The 19,586-nt window shown below is 41.3% G+C and overlaps 1 protein-coding gene across 4 annotated transcripts in view; it reads right to left on the reverse strand.

Moving 5' to 3' along the window:
* Positions 1-19,586, reverse strand: part of LOC139629117 (uncharacterized) — a 154,292-nt gene that overhangs the window by 6,553 nt on the left and 128,153 nt on the right. For all 4 annotated transcript variants that reach the window (XR_011692909.1, XR_011692907.1, XR_011692908.1 and 1 more), the window contains exons 8-13: positions 17,634-17,770; positions 13,572-13,693; positions 9,729-9,846; positions 6,178-6,498; positions 2,843-3,050; positions 1,038-1,527 (exon numbers count right to left, since the gene is read on the reverse strand). Coding sequence is in view for 1 of the 4 variants with exons in the window: in XM_071491520.1 (XP_071347621.1) it covers positions 1,038-1,527; positions 2,843-3,050; positions 6,178-6,498; positions 9,729-9,846; positions 13,572-13,693; positions 17,634-17,770 (1,396 nt within the window). In the remaining 3 variants the exon portion in view is untranslated. The remainder of the gene's footprint in view (positions 1-1,037; positions 1,528-2,842; positions 3,051-6,177; positions 6,499-9,728; positions 9,847-13,571; positions 13,694-17,633; positions 17,771-19,586) is intronic.

Genomic DNA, 19,586 nt, shown 5'->3' on the forward strand with positions numbered 1-19,586 from the left:
CTGTGTTGCTGAGTCCATTCATGTGGCAGTTTCACACCAAAGGGACAAGTATGCATTATCTGCACGAGGTAGACGGAATGATGAAGCTCATTACCTGAAGTATCACCTTCCTACAAAACAGCTAATTACAATGCTACAGACTACATTGTAGTGTAAACAATCACAATCTCTATAGGCCTGGTAAACTGAGTCACAGTGTAGAATTACATAACTCTTTCATTCATCACTGGATGCAAACATTCAGCTCTATTTTAATCTACAGTGAACTTGGCACCATCGTAACTTCTGCCTACTATAAATGCCAGAATGGATGATTTTCATGGAGGTCGGTGTATTTGGGCTCTAAGTTTAATAGAGTGCTGCAGGTATGAGTTTTAAAACCCAGAAACTAGTTAGCACGTCCTGTTCTGTCATCCTGAAGACTATGGGTTTTTTGGTTTAATGCCTGAAATAAGGTCTGTAGTTAACACAAGCACAATTTATTCTACGAATGAACTATGCCAGTAAATACTTCTGTCATGATTTCTTCAAATTTTTTACGGGAACGTTAAACGTCATCATGCCGATCTCAAAAACCGATCTGCTCACCAGTCTACCTTTATAGGCTCGTTGTGATTATACCCGTGCTTTTACAATTATCACTTGTAGAAGAAGTAAGAGCTAAATCAAACTACAAGTTGGAAGTTTAGTGATGGTGAGGCTGAAGTCAAGCAGCCGTGGTGTAGTTACATTATGGCCTAACATTAGCGTTTTACTTTTGACAATTGTATTTAGGCTTTTTCATTTGAGAAGATTATTGTGCTGAACTTTTGAAGAAACTTTTGTTACAGATCTTATTTTCTGCGGTAATCCAAAAGCCAATGTAAAAATCCCCTTGGCTTTTCGTCGAGGGAACCAGGGTGATACTAACTTGTGGGTAGGCCTAAAAAGTTGAACTTTGATTACACGGCTGCTGAAGGCACTGGAAACAGCTTTTCACTGAAAAAAACGTAAAAATTACACGTTTAGTGTGAAATCAGGGTCAATATAATCCTTACCCAGTCTGCATCTTGATTGTGGTTCACTTTGTCCTCATTGCTGCCCTCTGTGCAGTTGCTTACAGTTCTTGTCCCTCCTCCTCTCTCCTGGCTGTCACTCGTCCTCGGCGTTCCTCCATCCGACGTGCTCACTGCACTCTGGGGTGCAGTCCCGTCACGGCTTCCTGTGCGACTCCCCGTTCGGCTTCCGTTGCTGAGGTCTGTGGGGGCTATGTAAACTGCCCCAGACTCCATCGGCCCCACCATGGCCCCCTGGTTCTGGATGACCAGGGAGTGGTCTGGCTGGCCTCCGGGAAAGCGGTATCCTAGCTCAGCCAGGCCTGGTTCAAATGCTCCTCCTGGCGTGCGCCGGAGAACGGGTAAAGTGTGGCTGCTGTAACACAGGCGACCATAGAGGGGTCCTCCTGGTCCGGAGTAGTTGTGATCCACACCTGGATTCTGAGCCCAGCTATAGGTGCGAGGTTTTTCTTGGCCACGATGTGTGTAACGTCTGTAAGACACAAGGAAGCGTTTTCCATTTAACTTTGGTAAGTTGGGTTATATTTTACTTTATCTGACAGAGGAGAGACAGGAAATGAAGGTCTCTGGTGTGGATCCGACTGGGACTCTGTGAATAACTGCTACGTGTCTTAACTTGCTGGCGCTGGCCCACACAATCCCTGGTCAATTTGAGTGTTTTGAGGCCATGGTTTGTAGCGTTGCTGTGCTGTTTTGCATTATATTCATACTGTATGGTACTTCTGTTATTTTGTCCACCCTCAGAAAAAACACCCAGTTGGACAAAACAGCATTAAAGGGTGAAGTGATTTAGTTTTTACTTCTATGAAGTTGGAGGACTTTTGTAGACAGATTTAAGAAAAAAGAAAAAATGAAAAAAAAAAGTCTAAATTGATCCAGCAGAGACCAAGATATCCTGGTTTTTAGCCCCTGGTATGAGGATGAAATTACAAACAGTTGTAATGCCAGTGTTCTGTTAAAAAATTTCAGTCTCCAAACCCAATCCAAGATAAGCTTGACAGGAACATTAGGGTAACTTTCTCAGACTCCCTCCAGAGCCACAGATGATTTTGTACAACTGCTACTAGTCTCCATGACAAGCAAACATAAATTCATGTGTCTCTGTAAGATCTTTCCAATGCAATACACCAGAAGCACAAACCAGAGCTTCAAAGCTACCCTAAAGCTAAACCATCCACTCCTCTGTGACACAGTGTCAACAAAAATGAAACATTAAACACTTCCAAAGGTAGTATTTATTGCAGGGATATTGCGTTGGATTGCATTAGATTTAGGCACTTTTTCATGTTGTTGTGTCCACCTACATAAATTGCGAGAAGCAATTTTTCGATAAACTGAAAGCAGGCTTTGTACTTGTTCATGGCCGCTCCATATGGCTCGCATGAATTCATCGGAGTTAATTATTAGTCCAAAGGCAATAACAATGTTTCACAGGAACATCAAAGTGGGTGCAAACAGCTCTCTGATGTAGCAGAACATAAACGAGCTTTAACAAAATGAGCACAACAAAGTGGTCTCCGTGGACCGCACGGCTTGATAGGCCCCTGCCTCGGCGTTTTGGTCGGTGAGCGATTATGACCTGGGAGTTAAGACTCCATCTTTTACTTAAGTGGATCAATTAAGTGCTGGACAGAGATGAAGGTTTTTTTTGACTCTGAATGGGGTAAATCTGTTTTGTTAGCTCGTAACCAGAAGCCGACCATGGTGTAAAGTGAAACAGCAGCCGTTATACACGCATCGCCACAAACACACAGCGGGCTTTCCCGCGCGCTCCCTCTGCTGCTTACACGTTCCTGCTGTCCAGCGTGCGGTAGCCGCGCGAGCGCGAGCTGTGCGGGGCACTCTGCAGCGCCGCGATGTCGAAGGCAGCCGTGTCGGCCTCCCCCCCGCCCTCGTCGTCATACGTGATGATGTTCTCCCGCACGTCGTCCTCCTCCAGCGGCGACAGGGAGTCACGCTTCTGACGGCGCAGCGACAGGGACAGGGCGCTCACCGCTGCAGAGGGGGGGGGGGGGGGGGGGGGTATTGAGGTATATGAGAGAAATTGGAAAAAGAATGATGAACATGGGAGAAGGGGGCACAGCTCACGGGGGAAATAAAGGGATGGAGGAAGATGAGAGAGTGAGGAAGGGAGGGGAGAATTCAGGCAGACACAGAGGTGAGACACGTCCAGATAAGAATGAACACGGAGAGGTTAGAGGGCTGGTGTAGCCTGTCAGCTGCATGCCGTCGCCCTCTGACTGACTTTGAGCCACATGCTTTATTATCCAATGAGCCCATGTTCCCGGGGCTGACCCAGGGCTGTAGCCAGAGACTATGATGGTGCTTCCACAGTTGTCCGACAAGGCTCTCTGTGATTAAAATCCGACTGAGAAAATGCATTTACTTTGCTAGGATCTTTGTTAAGCTCAATAAGTATTCAGAACATATATAAAGTGAGGGAGTATTACATTTGTGTAAAGTAAATATCGTATGTAATTTATGTGTGTAGGGGCCTTCACAAGTCCAAACTTTTAGACCCAATCAATAACAGACCTGTGGAGACCAAAGCAAATGTTATGTCCATACATAATAAAAAAGAAAAAAAAACACCTGCATAAATTATTTTTAAAAAATCACCTGATCCAACAGGGAGGGAGGAATTGATCCAAAAAAAGATCCAAGGACAATTGACCATTGAGTAAGTTTTGCCCTTCTGTGAGTAAACAGCATGGCACATATTTTCTATTTATTTTTTAAGTTTCTTTGTCAGGAACCATGTACAACATACATTCATAACAAAAAGGAGAAAAGATGTTTGTACTAGATTTAGCTACTATCTAATTTCCATCTGCAGTCCCGGGGCAGGTGACGGGATATATTCAGTTTACAATGATAATGTGAAAATTTACCAGCCTTTTTTGAAACAATAGGTCTTTGATTTCACACAGATGTAGACAAAAGCAGGCTTCTCATTTCTAGCCAACTGCAGTGGATTTTGTTGGCTGAAATGATAACTTTTATCAGATTAAGCAAGCTAACATAAGCTAATGCTACATTTCTCTAGCTGACGCCTTGATGTTTCCATCTGATTTGTTTTAAAACAACAGCCCCGTAACAAAATGTTTTTCTGTGACTCCACAGAATAAAGTATTTAGCTAATAGCAGGCCCTTTGCCTTTGGAAGGAATGCTAGGTTGCGACTGCACACAGTAAGCTATGTTAGCTTACATTACATGAACATTATTCATTCATTATTCATTCCTTACACTTTTCTCTTGTGTTTCGAGGTGTTTAAAGGCCAGAGCAGGTTGGCACTCAGAAGAGTCCATACCTCTGCCAAGGTCAAACAATCTCTCTAAAGTGTACAGAGTCACAGATCTCAACACCATAAATATGTCTGATTTCTTACATCAAGATCCAAACATTACTTCCTGGGAATTGACAAAAATGCCCTTTGCCCAATGTCGGGGAAAGTGATGAAAAAATTTCTTGGATTCACACCAAAATTTCAACTGCTTCTGTGCCAAAATTTAATGCGTTCTTATTGTGTTATTCTGCTGGCAAATGAATAAACAGAGAAACAAATAGACATTGGTAAAACATAACCTCTACGGAGAGACTACAGAGAACAAAATTCATATTCATGGAAAATGATCCAGATCGACCCTAAAATTTTATTTAAAATGTAATGGTCTATCACCAAGTTCAGTGCAAATGGCTTTAGTACTTTTTGTGTAATCCTGCTGACAAATATAGAAGCTTGTGAAAGCACAAGCTCCTTGTTGGAGGTAAAAAAAAACACCATCCTCCAAACAACGAAGATTATAGGTAACACCTTATTAGAGCTCCATGTTTTAGCATGTGAAGAAAACTGCTGTGCCTTCTTACGGCTGCTAAGATATGAGTGGACAATCGATCTGATTTGGGGGAGGGGCTTAGTGAACATTCACCTATACTCTATCCTATTTGAAACTACTCCTATGTCTCAACATGTGCATATACTGTTGCAGTAAGTCAATCTCCAGCCTCATTATTGTTGGAGGTTGCATTATTTGATTTCCGTGGAACTAATCCAATGATCCCTAAAAGGAGTGGGAAAACTCTAATCTTTCATAACAATATGAGGGATCACCATGATGTACATGTATATTTCTCTTCTCTCCATCCACAAGGCAAGAGTGGTTACCAGGCAGCTTCATATCCACCTTATGTATGCCAAACCCCTTTTTAATAACCAGATGGGATCCTGATGGAGCTTTTGTCAGAGCTTCTGTAAGAACATTTGGCATTTTGTGAAGGGGCCCAATTCTACTGTTCGGGATTAGCATGGACCTCGAAAAACAAAATCGTACAAGAACAAAACTCTGTCTCGTTTCTAAAGCTACACACTTGAAGTGAGTGCTATAAAGTTGTGTGCGTTTCCTGGTGTAGTTTATGCCCTTGTCACTTAGAGAACTAAACTCCACTCAGCACAATCACCTTCACGCCATGTTGCATTTCTTTCTTGATCGAACTGGTCTCTTCCAGAATGATAATACCCCTATCAACTAAGCATGAGTAGTGATCCAACAGACTGAATAGAAATTACAATGATGCTGGCCGCGAGCCAGAGCCTTCTCAGCACCTAGACATTATCCAATTGAGCATTTGTGAGTTTCTGCAAAGGTGGCACTGACATTTTATTATGCTGCTATCAAAAACCAGAGGGCTCAGATAATCACTCACAGTTGTTATTTTAGTAGTGATTAGTGCTGACCTTGCCAGAGGAGATAACTGGACCAAAAATTGTGAAGAAAAGCAAACCCAGCTATTGAGCAGCTGTGACTAAGAGAAATATTTACGCTGCTGCCTCCATTATTTTCATATGCAGATTGAACGTCCAGGGATGTAGTGGAGGGTAAACAGCTCTAAACACTATTTACTCATTTTTTATTTGTAGATTAGCATGAAACTCCTTTATAGGCAGTAAATCCTAATGATATAATTTGACTGTATACATAATACTTAGTGCTGTAGTAAAAACATGATGTAAGTTAAGAAGTAAGGGTCTTTCAAGGGGACAACAACCCTGTTGTTATTGTCTTATGCTGATCCCAGACTTCATCACTATGTATCTTCATAAACAGTATGTAAGTATTTACCCAGTAGTGTAGCGACACAGGCCAGGATGGCCAGCAGCGCCGCTGTACTGAGCCCAGGGGAAGGCAGCGTCGACTGCTGAGGGAGACACACCGCTTCTCTTTCCCAGTCCCATTCCCCCTCCATCTGTTTGTCCTTCTCTTTCTCCCCGGCCCGTGCCCCTCCTCTCAGGCAGGGGCAGACGGACACAGTGACCGTCCCGGTGCTGGTAAGGCCTGACGTCCCGTCCCTCAGGACCAGCGGCACGTAGAGCGTCAGGGTGGAGGATGAGGAGCGGGACAGCGGCTGGAGCTGTGACAGCAGCACCAGGCTGGCTGTGGGGCCTGAAGGACGATTGACAAAGAGGAAGATAACTAATATATTGTTAACTGCGTGGTGCAATTTCCCTAGTTTACTGTGCTGAATGGCTGCCGGGCTATTTTACAATTTGGAAATTATGCCCCAACATCACTGTGCTGATGTTTGCAAATGTGTGATTCCAGTCAATGGCTGATTGATTCATACTACAAAGGAATGAGGCAGACCAAAAGCTCTAACTCTGGTGAGTCCAGCCTCCTCTTTTATTATCACTAGTTTATTTCACATCCTTTAATTTGAAAACCTGCAAACCATCACTGAAGTTACAGCGTCTCACACAGGAATAACAATGATACTAATTTGAGCTAATAGGATGAATCTGCTGCAGAGTGTCTCAATTAGGGCAGATAATATCGAACTGTCTCCTGCAGCCACACTTCATGATTTATTACTCCTGATTGCCTTGAAAACTCAAACGCAAAGTCTGACATACTTCACATTTAAACCTAGTCTCCAACATGTTTGATTAATATGCTGCCCTCATAGCCAACTGCATAGGACTAGGGTCCAACACAAAGACTCACACCTGTTCCGATTGGCACAACAGTGCCAATAAACTATGAATAAACTATAAACAGAGCATGCGCATCAGAAGCATCACGTTTTACAACATGTTTTCAAGCATGGAGCCTCATAAACACACACATCTTTCATTTTTTAACAACCAATAACAAGAGACAATTTAGAAGGACAGACAGCAGAAACAACAACCTGCTCTATTGGTCTGACTATTATTTCTGGGCCAAAGAGCTGCAGAGTGTCTGTGTGGGAGATGTTTTTAGATTTCCTCAAAATTTAATGCAAAAGGTGCCAAAAAATATATCCACAGATGGGAGAGCACTTAGAAAATAGTGTGGAAAATATTTAATCAGTAAGGTTGTACAAACAAGACTCAATTATGAAAGCAATATCTTGTGATCCAAATCACAGATCAAATCATTATGATTTTTTTTAACAAAGCATGTCTTTGTCAGACAAGATGTCCATATGAGATCAAAACATGTTCCCCTTTCTCTGTTCTCAGTGTTGGATGACACATCAAAGAGGTCTTTGATTCCTCATGTCAGTGAGTTTATCCCCTTGATCCTTAATCCAAGCAGAGCAGGTTCCCTCCTCATGGTTTTGCTAAGTTCAGGAATAATTAGTCAGGTTAATGAGCTGGTCCCCAGTATGATGCCAGTGATGCCAAACAGAACTCAATAGTCATCAGCTGCCGACAATGGAATTAAATTTCATTTCATTTCATTTCATTTTTCACACATCATAACAAAACACGAGTAATAGCATGGGTGAAAATGAGACACCTCAATATGCCTCAGAAGCTTGTGTATGGGGGCCCAAATGATGCTGTTGAATGTGACGACACTATCAATCATTAGATATTAGAGAACAAACATCTACGCCAGACACCAGACGGTTCCCGGTGACCAAACAAACAATCATCATTTTCATCTTTTAATAAATAAGACAATTTTCCTTTGAGCTGCACTAATCAATATTCCCTCAGCTCTCTGCTGTTTGGATTAACATTGTTTCAGATTAACAGCGATCAACTTCATTTTACTGTTTTCATCAACGTACTGTGCACTAAACACAGCACCGAATGACAAGGAGACAAAGTTAGTAATTATCTGGGGAACATAGTGGAGCATTCAGCAGCTGAAGTGCCAGATATTTCCCTCAGGAGTCGGTGGAGACCAAAACAAAGCTGAAAGGAGTGTAAATATTGGACTTACACTGATAATAAGGCGGCCAGAATGTGAATGCTAATGTTCCTCTGTGTCTGCAGGGCGTCAACTGGTTGCTAACATGTTCACCATATCAACTTCATATGGTGATAATGCTATGTAATCACGTGTTTTTTGGCCCCTAGTGCTTCTAGGAGCCAAAAAACAAACAAGCAAACAAATGAACAAGAGAGTAAATTAATATTGCTTTAATTTTATAGAATATTACACAGGACACCGTATGTGAAGTGATGAGACAAAGTTTGATTGATTTAGTCTTAAACTGGAGAGAAATGACCACAGTGTATATGCCTAAAAATACACATGTCAAAAGTATCCTGGATTTTTTGATTTGCATTATGACCTTGTGTGCAAATGTGTAGCACGTGAAAACTGCAAAGCACAACCAGTTTGACCTGCTCTATGAACTGTTAGCCGTTGGTTGTAATGTGCCAAAAATTGCAGCAGCACGACAGCAGAGGGAGAGAAAAGGAGACTTCTCTCCTGATGTAATCAGCGGTGAAGTGTACAGTAAATGCTAGAGGTTTCAAAATATTCAGTTTTTGCAAATGTTTTATTCAGCATGTTTTGTTAGGCCTCAAGCATGCACACAATGTGTTTTAGCATGAAACACTCATTGCAAACGTTAGTGTGCTTGTTTACAACTGAACTCCACAGGTGATGCATAATTGCAAAAATTCATTTGAGAACCAATTATTTTTTTTTATGTGTAAAAAGAAGTAAATAACATCTAAAACGTTTTTGTGAATCTAATTTAAGCACAGTTTTTTTTTGTGTTGCGTGCACAAACTTATTCTTTTCCTTATTTTGTTCCATTTCTATTTGAGATTTGTTAAGTAGTACATTAGTACAATAGAACATTAATTAACAAGCCCAATATGTGTGAAAGCATATTTATCTGTGTGTTGTTGCACTTTAAATACAGCATGCCCGTGTATTTGTGTAGGAAAAAGGGGGCCACAGAAAGCAGTGCAGACAAAGAACATACTAGAGACAAACACGATGCAGCTAAATTCAATTCCGTTGAAGTGAATTAAATGAAGCAGCTCTGATTTCTTCAAAAGCTTTTCATTGAAAACAGTAAGTATATGTGGTAGCTGGGAGGAGAAGATGGATGTAGAGGATATGGGAAGGCAAACAAGAGGGACAAACAAAAGAGAGGAGAATAACAAAGCAAAACAATGGGGCCACCAGAGTTGGGAGATGGATGGTAGAAAAGAAAGGCAGAGACAGAAAAAAGGCAGGTGGGAGGTAGAGAGGAGCAGGCTGGAGAGGAGGGTAAAAGAAAGAGAGAAAGGCAGAAAAGACGAAGATGGAGAGAGAAAGGCGGAAAGAAAATGTGGGATTAAGAGCCTTAAAAAAGTAGAGAAAAAAAAAGTGTGTGTCTGCCAAGCCGGAAAAAAAGGAATTAAGAGAAATACACAGGGAGGGAAAGATTGAGTGCCTACCACCACTATCCCTGACGCTGAAGTTCAGGGCAGCGCTGGACTCCGGAGGGATGCTGAAATACACAGTGCTGTCATTCCCTCCCTCATCTCTATCAATCGCCCGCAACACCTGCACCACCTGAAACACAGAGATAGAGAGAGCAGAGGAGATTGGGTGAGGGGAGGGTTATGAATTTCTGTGTGTGTATGTGTGTGTGTGTATGGGGGGTGGGGAGGGGGGAGCACAGAGAGAAAGAAAAAGAAGGTAATAGGAGAAACACTTACAAGGAGAGTGCTTTTTGCTACCAACCATTAGCCAACGTCAGCAGGGCTCAAAACAAGCCAAATAATTAGTACAGAGACACAAGCAAACTGTGTCTGATACAAATGAATAACTGCGTCTGACGCGACTCTCCTCTCACAAATACAGTGTGGCTTTCAATTTTGTAATGGCATCTGCACAAGTCTGGAGCAGCAATCGTAACTAAATTAATCTAAAAGGAATCTCCCACTGCCTAAGCTGATGGGTAATTTCGTTTTAATGAAAAACCCCCGTCGTCATTATGCGAGCCGTCCTTTCAGAAATGCTTTCGAGTGCTAGTTACGAGACTGAAAACTGGGATGAAGGGTGCCGCATGCTCTCTGAGTTAGTCAGTGTCTCTAGGCCTTGAGAAGATTTGTTATGTGCAGTCACATTATGTTATCAGTCGCTGTGTGTGAGCATTCAAACGCGTTTTGCCTAATGACTTGTCATACAGAGACATGCATACCCAACCCCGACGCACTGAAAAGATATCATAATATTTCTTTCTTGAAGTGTCTTCCTGCTCCCTCACATAGCAGTGTACACAAACACAAACATGAACATCACGGGGAAAAACAAATCAATGCCGTTGCCATAGAATCACAGATTTAGTGGCGAAACAACAAAGACACAAGCAGAGCAATGAAAACACCAGCGAAAAACAACAGATGGGCCAAGACGCCAAATTATGGCAATGGAACCAGCATGAAGTGCAGAAGATGGAGGGGAGAGGAAAAAAAATAGAGCAAGTCAGGGTTTCCAGGGAGGAGATCGGGGAGCACAATGAAGGATTTCTGTAAGTCAGATAGGATCAAGTAAGAACATCATGATGCAGGAAAATAGGTAAGAACACAAATAAAGCATGAGAGATGGCAGGAAGGAGGGAGACTCAAGTTTAATTACAATGTGAATAGCTGCTGCATTGTGATAACAGGCCATTGAGGATTCACCTGCCTCCACGGTGAATGGGCGAGCTGTAGCTGCATAGAATGTGAATACATGGAGCTTTGTACTACTGTACTCTGTATGCTCTCACACTTGAATGGACATAGCTTCGTATACTGTGCCTCCTAGTTTGAATAGAAACAGCTTTGAAGTTCTGTATGTTTCTTTACAGGAGACGTCACTGTTTGAAGTAAAGGAATCAAACTCGTGACAACTGATGGCATGAACCTTTTATCTAGTTCCCTTTTGATAAAATAATGATTTGTTTGGCCATTTCGCTTTTATATGATTTCCACATGAACATAAAGTACAGTGCTTGTGAGTTTTGCCTCACATAATAATGGCTACTTTTATCCAGATTTACATGATTATTTGTATATGGTTTGTTTTTATATTGCATATAAAACAAAACATACACATTTTGTATAATGCATAGGGTACTGACATAAACTGTTTACAGAGATGGACGTAGCCCATTGGTTTCTGAAGAACAGTTTTGCAGCTAAAAGTGGGCTGCTCGGGGGCGACCCGAGCTGAGTGGTTAGGATGTGTATTACTTGAGCTGATGCTCTTAGCAGGCGAGTCACTGGTTTGACTCGCGATCGGCCCGACTCTTTCCTGCATGTCATTCCCCCTTTCTCTCTGCCCCTTTCCTGTCACTCTCTACTGTCCTATCAAATAAAGGAACAAAAATGCCCGAAAATATCTCAAAAACAGACAAAACAAAGTGGGCTGCTCCACTGTCAGCATCTTGGCAATGCCTGACTCTGCCTCAGAGCTAATCCAAGAATGGGGGGCATGTGTGCTCACTCACCTGTCACTCAACACACTAAACCCTCAGTTATGCATAACTTTAAAGGGGCTATTTGTAAGTTTTCTCTGCCGCCGAATGCGGTGGGTGGTGGTGATTGTTGCTTGACAAGAACATCGGCCATCGTTGTCTTTATAATACAAGAGGTTATAATTTGCCCTCTGAGCAGCGTTACGTTTTAAGGCAGATTGGAAGCTACAGTGAGTCGCTATTGGAAAGTAACAAGACGGATGTTTCATTAGAAGACGTGATAGAGATGAGAGTTAATATTGATGTTGCTTTCCACTGCTGAAGGCAGCTCCTGGCGAGTTAAGGAATTAGGTTTGATGGTGAACTCACAATGTTTCTTCTGGACTGGCAAGTAAACTGTTAATTCTAATGCTGACTATGTAGCAATACCAAAACTTACAAATAGCTCTTTTGAGCCTAAAATTAAACAGGAGAGTTATATAAAAATTAACCCCATACAGTTGCTACAAATTTGAAAATTAGCGGTAGAAACCAAAACAATTTTTTGTACCAGGCTGTACACATGTTTATTTCTGCTGTGAAGTTGGGCATTTTAGTGCGATCTGTGGGGATTGACTTCCTTTTGGAGCCAGCCTCAAGTGGCCATTTGGGGAACTGCAGTTTTCCATGTTGGCTTCATTTTTCACCCTCCAGCCCCTATCGGAGCCAATCCCAGCTGACATTGGGTACACCCTGGACACTGTATAAAGATGCCAGTGACAATGCTGACGTTATGGAAAAGATACAGTTTATGTTGATGTAAAGCTGAGGCTGATGGGAATGTCATTAGGAAAGTAGTGGACAAATTATAACTTTGACCTAATGACGGCTCTAGATGATAAAAATAAGGTATCATCAAATTATATTAGTTAACTCTGTGGGGAACATAAATGTTTGTACCAAATTTCATGGTAATTCATTCAGTAGTTGTTGAGAAATATCATGAAAAAGCACAAATGCACTTCTAGTGCTACCGCTGAAGAAAATCATTCAAGTTATTAGGATTCATCACCTTGGAGCCATGAATGTCTGCTCAAAATTTCAAGGCAATGCATCCAAAAGTTGTTGAGATATCTCAGTCTAGACTGACATTGCGATCCACAGAGTCATGCTTCTAGCAAAGCTAAAAATGTATTTATACCCCAAATTTGGTGATATATCAAAAAAAGACAGCAATGCATGCTAATCACCACCTCCAGCACCACCCCCACCACCCCGGATCCGACCCTGGGACACTGAGATGAACGTCTGAAAGAGGCACATGCAGCCTTTTTAATATTTTCCCACCACTGACTAATCACTGACTCCAGCTGCCTCTGCACATCTTCCTTCCCACAAATTCTAATGAGAGCCTGGACTACTTTGTTTGTCCCTTTAGCATTCTCCATTGTTCTTTTTTTAAGTATTTGTTGTCCTGGTTGATACAGACACAGCAGTGAAGTGGAGCCCACTGTTTGTTGTCGTCGCCCTTGTTGTGATGTGACAGCACATCTGTTTGACCAATAATAACAGAAGGCACTCCAATCGAGCCTTGGAAATAGCCTGAACTTTTCATTCATTTTCACCCCCTCAACAGGGCAAAAATTATGCTTCCCTGAACTGGAGAACAGTGGAAACAAAAGCAGAACCTGTGACAATGGCTACATTTGACATTATGTTTTGTCACATCCCAAACTGCACCAGTTTACACTGGAATCATCTCATACAAACAAAAGCTTGTGACAGCATTGAGACATAGGCGCTTTAAATCCATACAAATACACAGACTTCAAAGGTCATTTAAACACATACTGACCTGCCCGATGGAGGAGGAGTCGCACATGGCTGTTGTGTACTGCCTGTCCAGCTCTGGTGCATTGTCATTCAGGTCTAATGTCTCTATTGCAACCAGAACTCTGGACACCTGGCTGGGATTGTCTGAAAAGGCCAATCAGAGAGAAAAATAGATTATTCCAAGATGCACACACAGCTGTAGATGGAAAATGATATGAGTAGAATTCCCCAGTGCAAAAACACACCAGTGTGTACACACACACACAGAGGTGCAAGTTTGCACTCCATTAACTCCACTAAATTGTCCTCATTGGCAAGATCAAGCATTTCATTCAAAAACTTGAACAGCACTCAGATCACATTAGCGAGCACACAATTGGCTAAATATACAGTCGTGCATTTGGTTTCATTTGGTTTGTGTTACAGCTCACAGGGTCCCAGCTGGAGTGCAAGTGATGCTTCCATATCAGTCAGATTTTTCCACATCAAACTGTTCCTTTCTTAGCCAAAGCATCTCACAGAGTCAAGTGTGTGTGTCTGTGTGTGTGTGTCTCTAAGAAAGAGAGAGAGAGAGAGAGCGAGCAGAGGAGGGATGTAGAATGCAGTCACTCTGCATGCAGTTACACAAGGGCTCAGTTTAAATGGATTGGCACAGGGTCTCCCACACGCCACTCATTTGGACACACACACTCGAACATGAAGTTCTCACAGCCACACTTGAAACGCATGGGAGTCGTATTCTGAGCTGAACATTCACCATTTCATTTTAGGCTACTCCTGTACAGGACACAATCCAGGCTCACCGGCACTACCTGCCCTCCTTTATCTAAGCAGGCAACCCTGCAACACAGCTTGGGTCACACTTTCTGTGACACACACGCATACACACATAGACTCCCACACCGTGTTCTCAAACCTGGAGCAGTAACACCGTGTCATGGATGTCAGCGACTGGTTGCCATCGGTGAAAAGCTGAAAATGAGCTCTTGCTGTAATGCCACTGGGTGAGCTGGCCTGCCTGTGGCCATGGCAGAGCTCCTACTGTGCTTTATGTCAACACAGCCTCCGACAGCCTGTTTATTAGATAGAGCTCATTATTCAGACAGGCACTCACTGTGCTGCCTCCACAGTCCTACCAACACTGCTGCCACAAGGAGCCCTGAGTAGATTTTAAGTAAAGATTAACTTTGTCCAGAGCAAGCCTTGGCAGGGAGACAACTTCCCTTGCTTGCACACGGTCGGCCACTGGACAACATTTGCCAACAATACTTTCACTTCTACACCGACTAGATTTTTTTTTCTCTTTTTTCTTTTTTTCTTTTGTTAAGACTGAAAAGATCCAAATAATAGCTTGTCACCTGCCAAAATAACTACTGGAACTTAGCCAGGATTTAACAGAAGGCTGGTGCTAGACATCATTTGTCAGAGCCTTTATGAACACATACGACCATAAAGATTGTGGTTAAGGTTTGGTTTGATTCAGGCACATAAAAACGATGGATTGGGGAGAGATGGATGGTGTTAAAAGTAAAGTATTTGGACTTTTTTTAGGAAATGGGATGCAAACATTGTGGCCAAAGCCAGATGCTAAAACACCACCACACTACTTCCACCTTTGCCTCTGAGAGCCATAATCTTCACAGCCACGAGGAGTACTTGTCAGAGATTGTTTTAGGCATCTGAATAAACAACCAAGAGCTGCCTTGTCAGCCCGTGATTGTTCTAGCTGAAGGACAATTTTAACAATAAGTGATCTGGTGATGTTCAATATTTCTCTTACTGTCAACAAATTCCTTGACCATCCGACATGTCTAGACCTCCAGTGTTGTCCAAAACCACATCAGCGATCCATACCGTTTCACTGCCTCCATCATTACAATGAACATAGGCAGTGTAGTTTATTTTGTAAATATTAGAGCACCACATGTGCTGGAAACAGCCTCCAGCAAATGCAATGTTTACTCATGTTTGGGAAACCTCTGCTAAAAACTACAACACCAAGCTGTTGTAGGATGTTATTCAGTCTTTCTGAAAAATGAAACTATACATTTATGACCCTTTTTCCAGTCGGAACCAATGGGTTTCGGACTGATTAACACAGACAGGTTATTCAGACATCAGAAAGTATTGAGAGATGCATTTGGTAGTTTGTTTTTTTGACCAAATTAAAAAATAGTACCAACATTATTCTTTAAACCAATGGTCTTCAACAGGTGGCGAGATATTACATATTATATATTTTTAGAACCCAAATGCTCTAAGAATATAGTATGCACGAACCACGGATTTCTAGTACAAACTTTAACTTTCACTACACTATTATCATATTATCTTACAATATTTCATATTATGATATTGTCATATTTTCATTGTAAGGTATATCACGATTAAATTGACAGGATATCACAGAGTTATTATTATTATTATTATTATTATATGATTTTTTTTTTTGTTTTGTTACATTCTCCCTACAATTATATTTCGAGTACATCCTTACTTTCCACTATACTTTCTTTTTCACCCTCTCCCCCTACACACTCACCTCCCCATACACCAGTCTACCCTGGATCACAAAACACAGATACAACTACCTCACATATTAACATCGAAAATACACACACACGCACATGTCATAGACTCATACTATACACATCATATTCTTTTCAGTTTTACGTCTTTACATGTCTGTCTATTGTATGTACCCTTTGTGTCACATTTATTTTTGTTGTGTTAAGTCACTAATAAAGGAAAAAAAGAAAAAAAAATTAAGCAACATAACTTAACTCAGTGCATTTTCTCCACATAAAACCAGATCAAGCACAGAGACAGACCCACCCCTCTTCAACACCAAATAATTATTTGTCAGTTGTCAATCACATGTGTTAAACTGTCAAGTTTGTTCACATCACATTTGCCGTAGGCGACGAGCAGTGATAGCAACTCTTTTGGACACCACAACTCTTTTGGACACTCAACTTTTGCTATGGATTAAGTGAGTTACACTGTGGGCTTCAGCTCGAGCCCTTTTTTGCATTTGGAAAATTTAATGTACTGAATTAGCTATTGGTAGTTCCTGTTTGTTACATACCATTGGATCTACTGACAACTATCACTGACTGATCACTATTACGATGGAGCTTCTAAGCAGATTTGCAGACGTTTATTTGCATCATGTCTGTGTGTTCAGGTTTGCCTGGTTCATGATCATACACTCAGATTTTTGACACTGATCTTACTCATCTGATTTGTTTTGGAGATCAGTTTGAGTGTTTTGATACGATATGTGACTAAGTATAACCAGTAATATAAGACATGAGGAGGCCACAACTATGACTCCTGACGGGGATATTCAAATCGGCTTATACGGTTTTACTTATATGAACACTGGATCAACACTGATGTCTCTTGATTGATTGAAGAATAGCATCTCTCATTTTTGAGGTTGAAGGTTTATTTTTGGCCTTGGGAAGAGCAGTAAACAAAAACAATCTCAACTGATTATGCCTGAAAGCTCCAGACCAGCAACTAAATGGACCCATGATTGTCCTATCATCTGCACTTTTGTTCACTTGTTGACTTTCCTGACTGTCAAATTACCCGCGAGTGTTCGCTGAAGCTGGGTATCCTTACTTGGAAACTGAGAGGTGTTTACCACTCTCCTTTGCAATCACAGCACGCCTGTAAAGCAGTTTGTCCTCGATTTGTTACTTTAATTCTTTGCTTCCAGTCGAATCCTTATGAGAACGGATCCTTCGCAGCATCAGATAACTCACACAATGTAGATCAATTGATTCTCAGGAAGTGCTGTAACAAACTATTTGTGGCGCCAAACAACATTTCCCTCATGGCTTGAAGACTTGAGAGCTAAGCCGCTTAGTGAACTGCATCACACACTGGATATTGTGCTTTTCAGACCCTGTACAATATACAGTTTAAACTCCCATAAACCAGTGGGTGCAGGTGTCAGGGTTGGAAAATTCAGGTTTCATTGTCTGAGTTTTTGCTCTAGATAAAAGAAGGACTCCAATGAACAAACTATAATGATGTATTAGTGTTAAGTGGTGTACAAAGAGGGACCTCTGACCTCTCTGGGTTGCAATGACAGTGATGTTATGCCAGTGCTCGCGTTCCCGGTCCAGCTCCATGGCGGTGGTGATGAGGCCTGTGTCTGGGGTAATACGAAACAGAGCCTCTGGGTCTGATTGAGGATCAATAGAAAACCTGCAGGGGAGAAAATAGGATCGTAAGTGAATTGAGGAAGGGGCAGAGAGAAGTTTAGAAGGATAGAGTAAAGGGAAGAAGCAAACAGTGGTGGCAGGGGGGTGCAGAGTGAAAGAAAACATACAGGGCAAATGTGTGAGGGACTGATAAGGAAGTCGACGTTTAAATGGCCAAAGAATTAATATAGGGAGATTATCACAGCTGATAGGAGCTCTTTTGAAGTGCAGCCGATTATCTCAATATCTCCATGAATATATCAACTATCACTCCTTCCCACACACTCACTCTTAGCACTTTTGCTGGTGCTAATTGGGACATGGTTTTCTGGGATTGTTACAGACAAATCATTTGCCTCTCCGTCTTGAACTATGTGAGACAAAACCTTCTACAAGCACAAGTGAGCATTTGTTTTTTTCTTGTTAGTTGAAGAGCTGGGGTTGAATTACAATCCAAAAATCCCTTGTTAAACACTTGTTAACAGTAGAAACATGAAATAAACTAAGAAATGTAACTCTTGGGACCATTAAATGCTTGATTTTTCATTCAGCAGTGAAATTGATGATAAAAACAGCAATCTTAACAATGATAAACAAAGAGTATTAACAGGAACATTATGGGAAATACACTGGTTAGCTTTCTTAAGAGACAGATGAGACCACTTTCATGCCTGTACGCTTGATGCTAAGCTACAACCAGCAGCCGTTAGCTCAGCTTGGCACAAAGACCGACAACAGCGGGGAACAGCTAGCCTAGCTCTGTCCAAAGGTAACCAAATCCACCTACAGCACCTACAAAGGTCACATAACATCTTTCATTAATACCAAAAGCTTGCTGCTATTTAAGTCTTGACAAGAGAAAAATAGCAGGTCTATATTTTCCAAAATGTTAAATTATTCATTAACAAGAATACCCACAATCCTCCATAAAGAGTAAAAGGGTCACTGTGAAAGACAATATTGGACACCCCTGGGCAAATGACATGTTTGATTTTGAAGTGAAAAGAAATAAACACAACCCCTGCAGCAAACAAACATTAAAAAAATCTAAAAATATCCTTCCTCCAAATGTTAGTGCTCTGTTTCCTTTTATTTCATGAAGAAGAGACTTTATACTTTTGGGACACTGTGTTAAAGTTTGGGCACCTTTCTACTTGTAAAGTCCCAGTGTTAGGCCTTAATTGACTCATGAGGAGGGTAGGTTAAGAATAGTCATTTTGCATTTTTGCAAACATAAGGGAAATAATGCTGCGTAACACAACTGTAGTTCACGTACATATTCATATCTTTATGAACTAAATGTATAGGAAATATAACAGTGACATACTACTCCAATTGTTGTCTTTATCTAAATTTGGAAATCATTGAAGGTAAAGCGTGGAAAATTCATAACAACTAGAAAACAGAGCTGTTGACTAAACTCTGGCTGGTGAGATAGCTGTAGCCAAATCTACCCATCTGCCAGTTTTTTATTCAACATAAATACCACAATAGCCAAATATTAAATCCTAATGGACAGAAAAAAGGAATATGAGATAAGCTAGCCTGCTAAAAACTAACTAGCCTGGCAAGCAGCAGAGTAGCAGTAACTACAGCCTCTGACTACAGTGGAATTCATGTGATTTGATGTGGTTAATCTGCCCTTAATCACATATTCAAAATGTATTTTGTTAAAGATTTATTTACTGAAGTACCTAAAATGTGAACAAGAGCTGAAGAAAAAAAAAAAGAACACATTTTATTTGCAGATACAGTGTTTTCTGTTTCTAATTTGTCCAAACGTAGAGCATAACATCAGTATGTCAATTGTTTAGATTAAG

This window comes from Trachinotus anak, unplaced genomic scaffold, assembly GCF_046630095.1.
Source record: "Trachinotus anak isolate AG129_WGS33_773 ecotype Australia unplaced genomic scaffold, CSIRO_AGI_Tana_v1 ptg000012l, whole genome shotgun sequence".
NCBI classification, from domain to species: domain Eukaryota; kingdom Metazoa; phylum Chordata; class Actinopteri; order Carangiformes; family Carangidae; genus Trachinotus; species Trachinotus anak.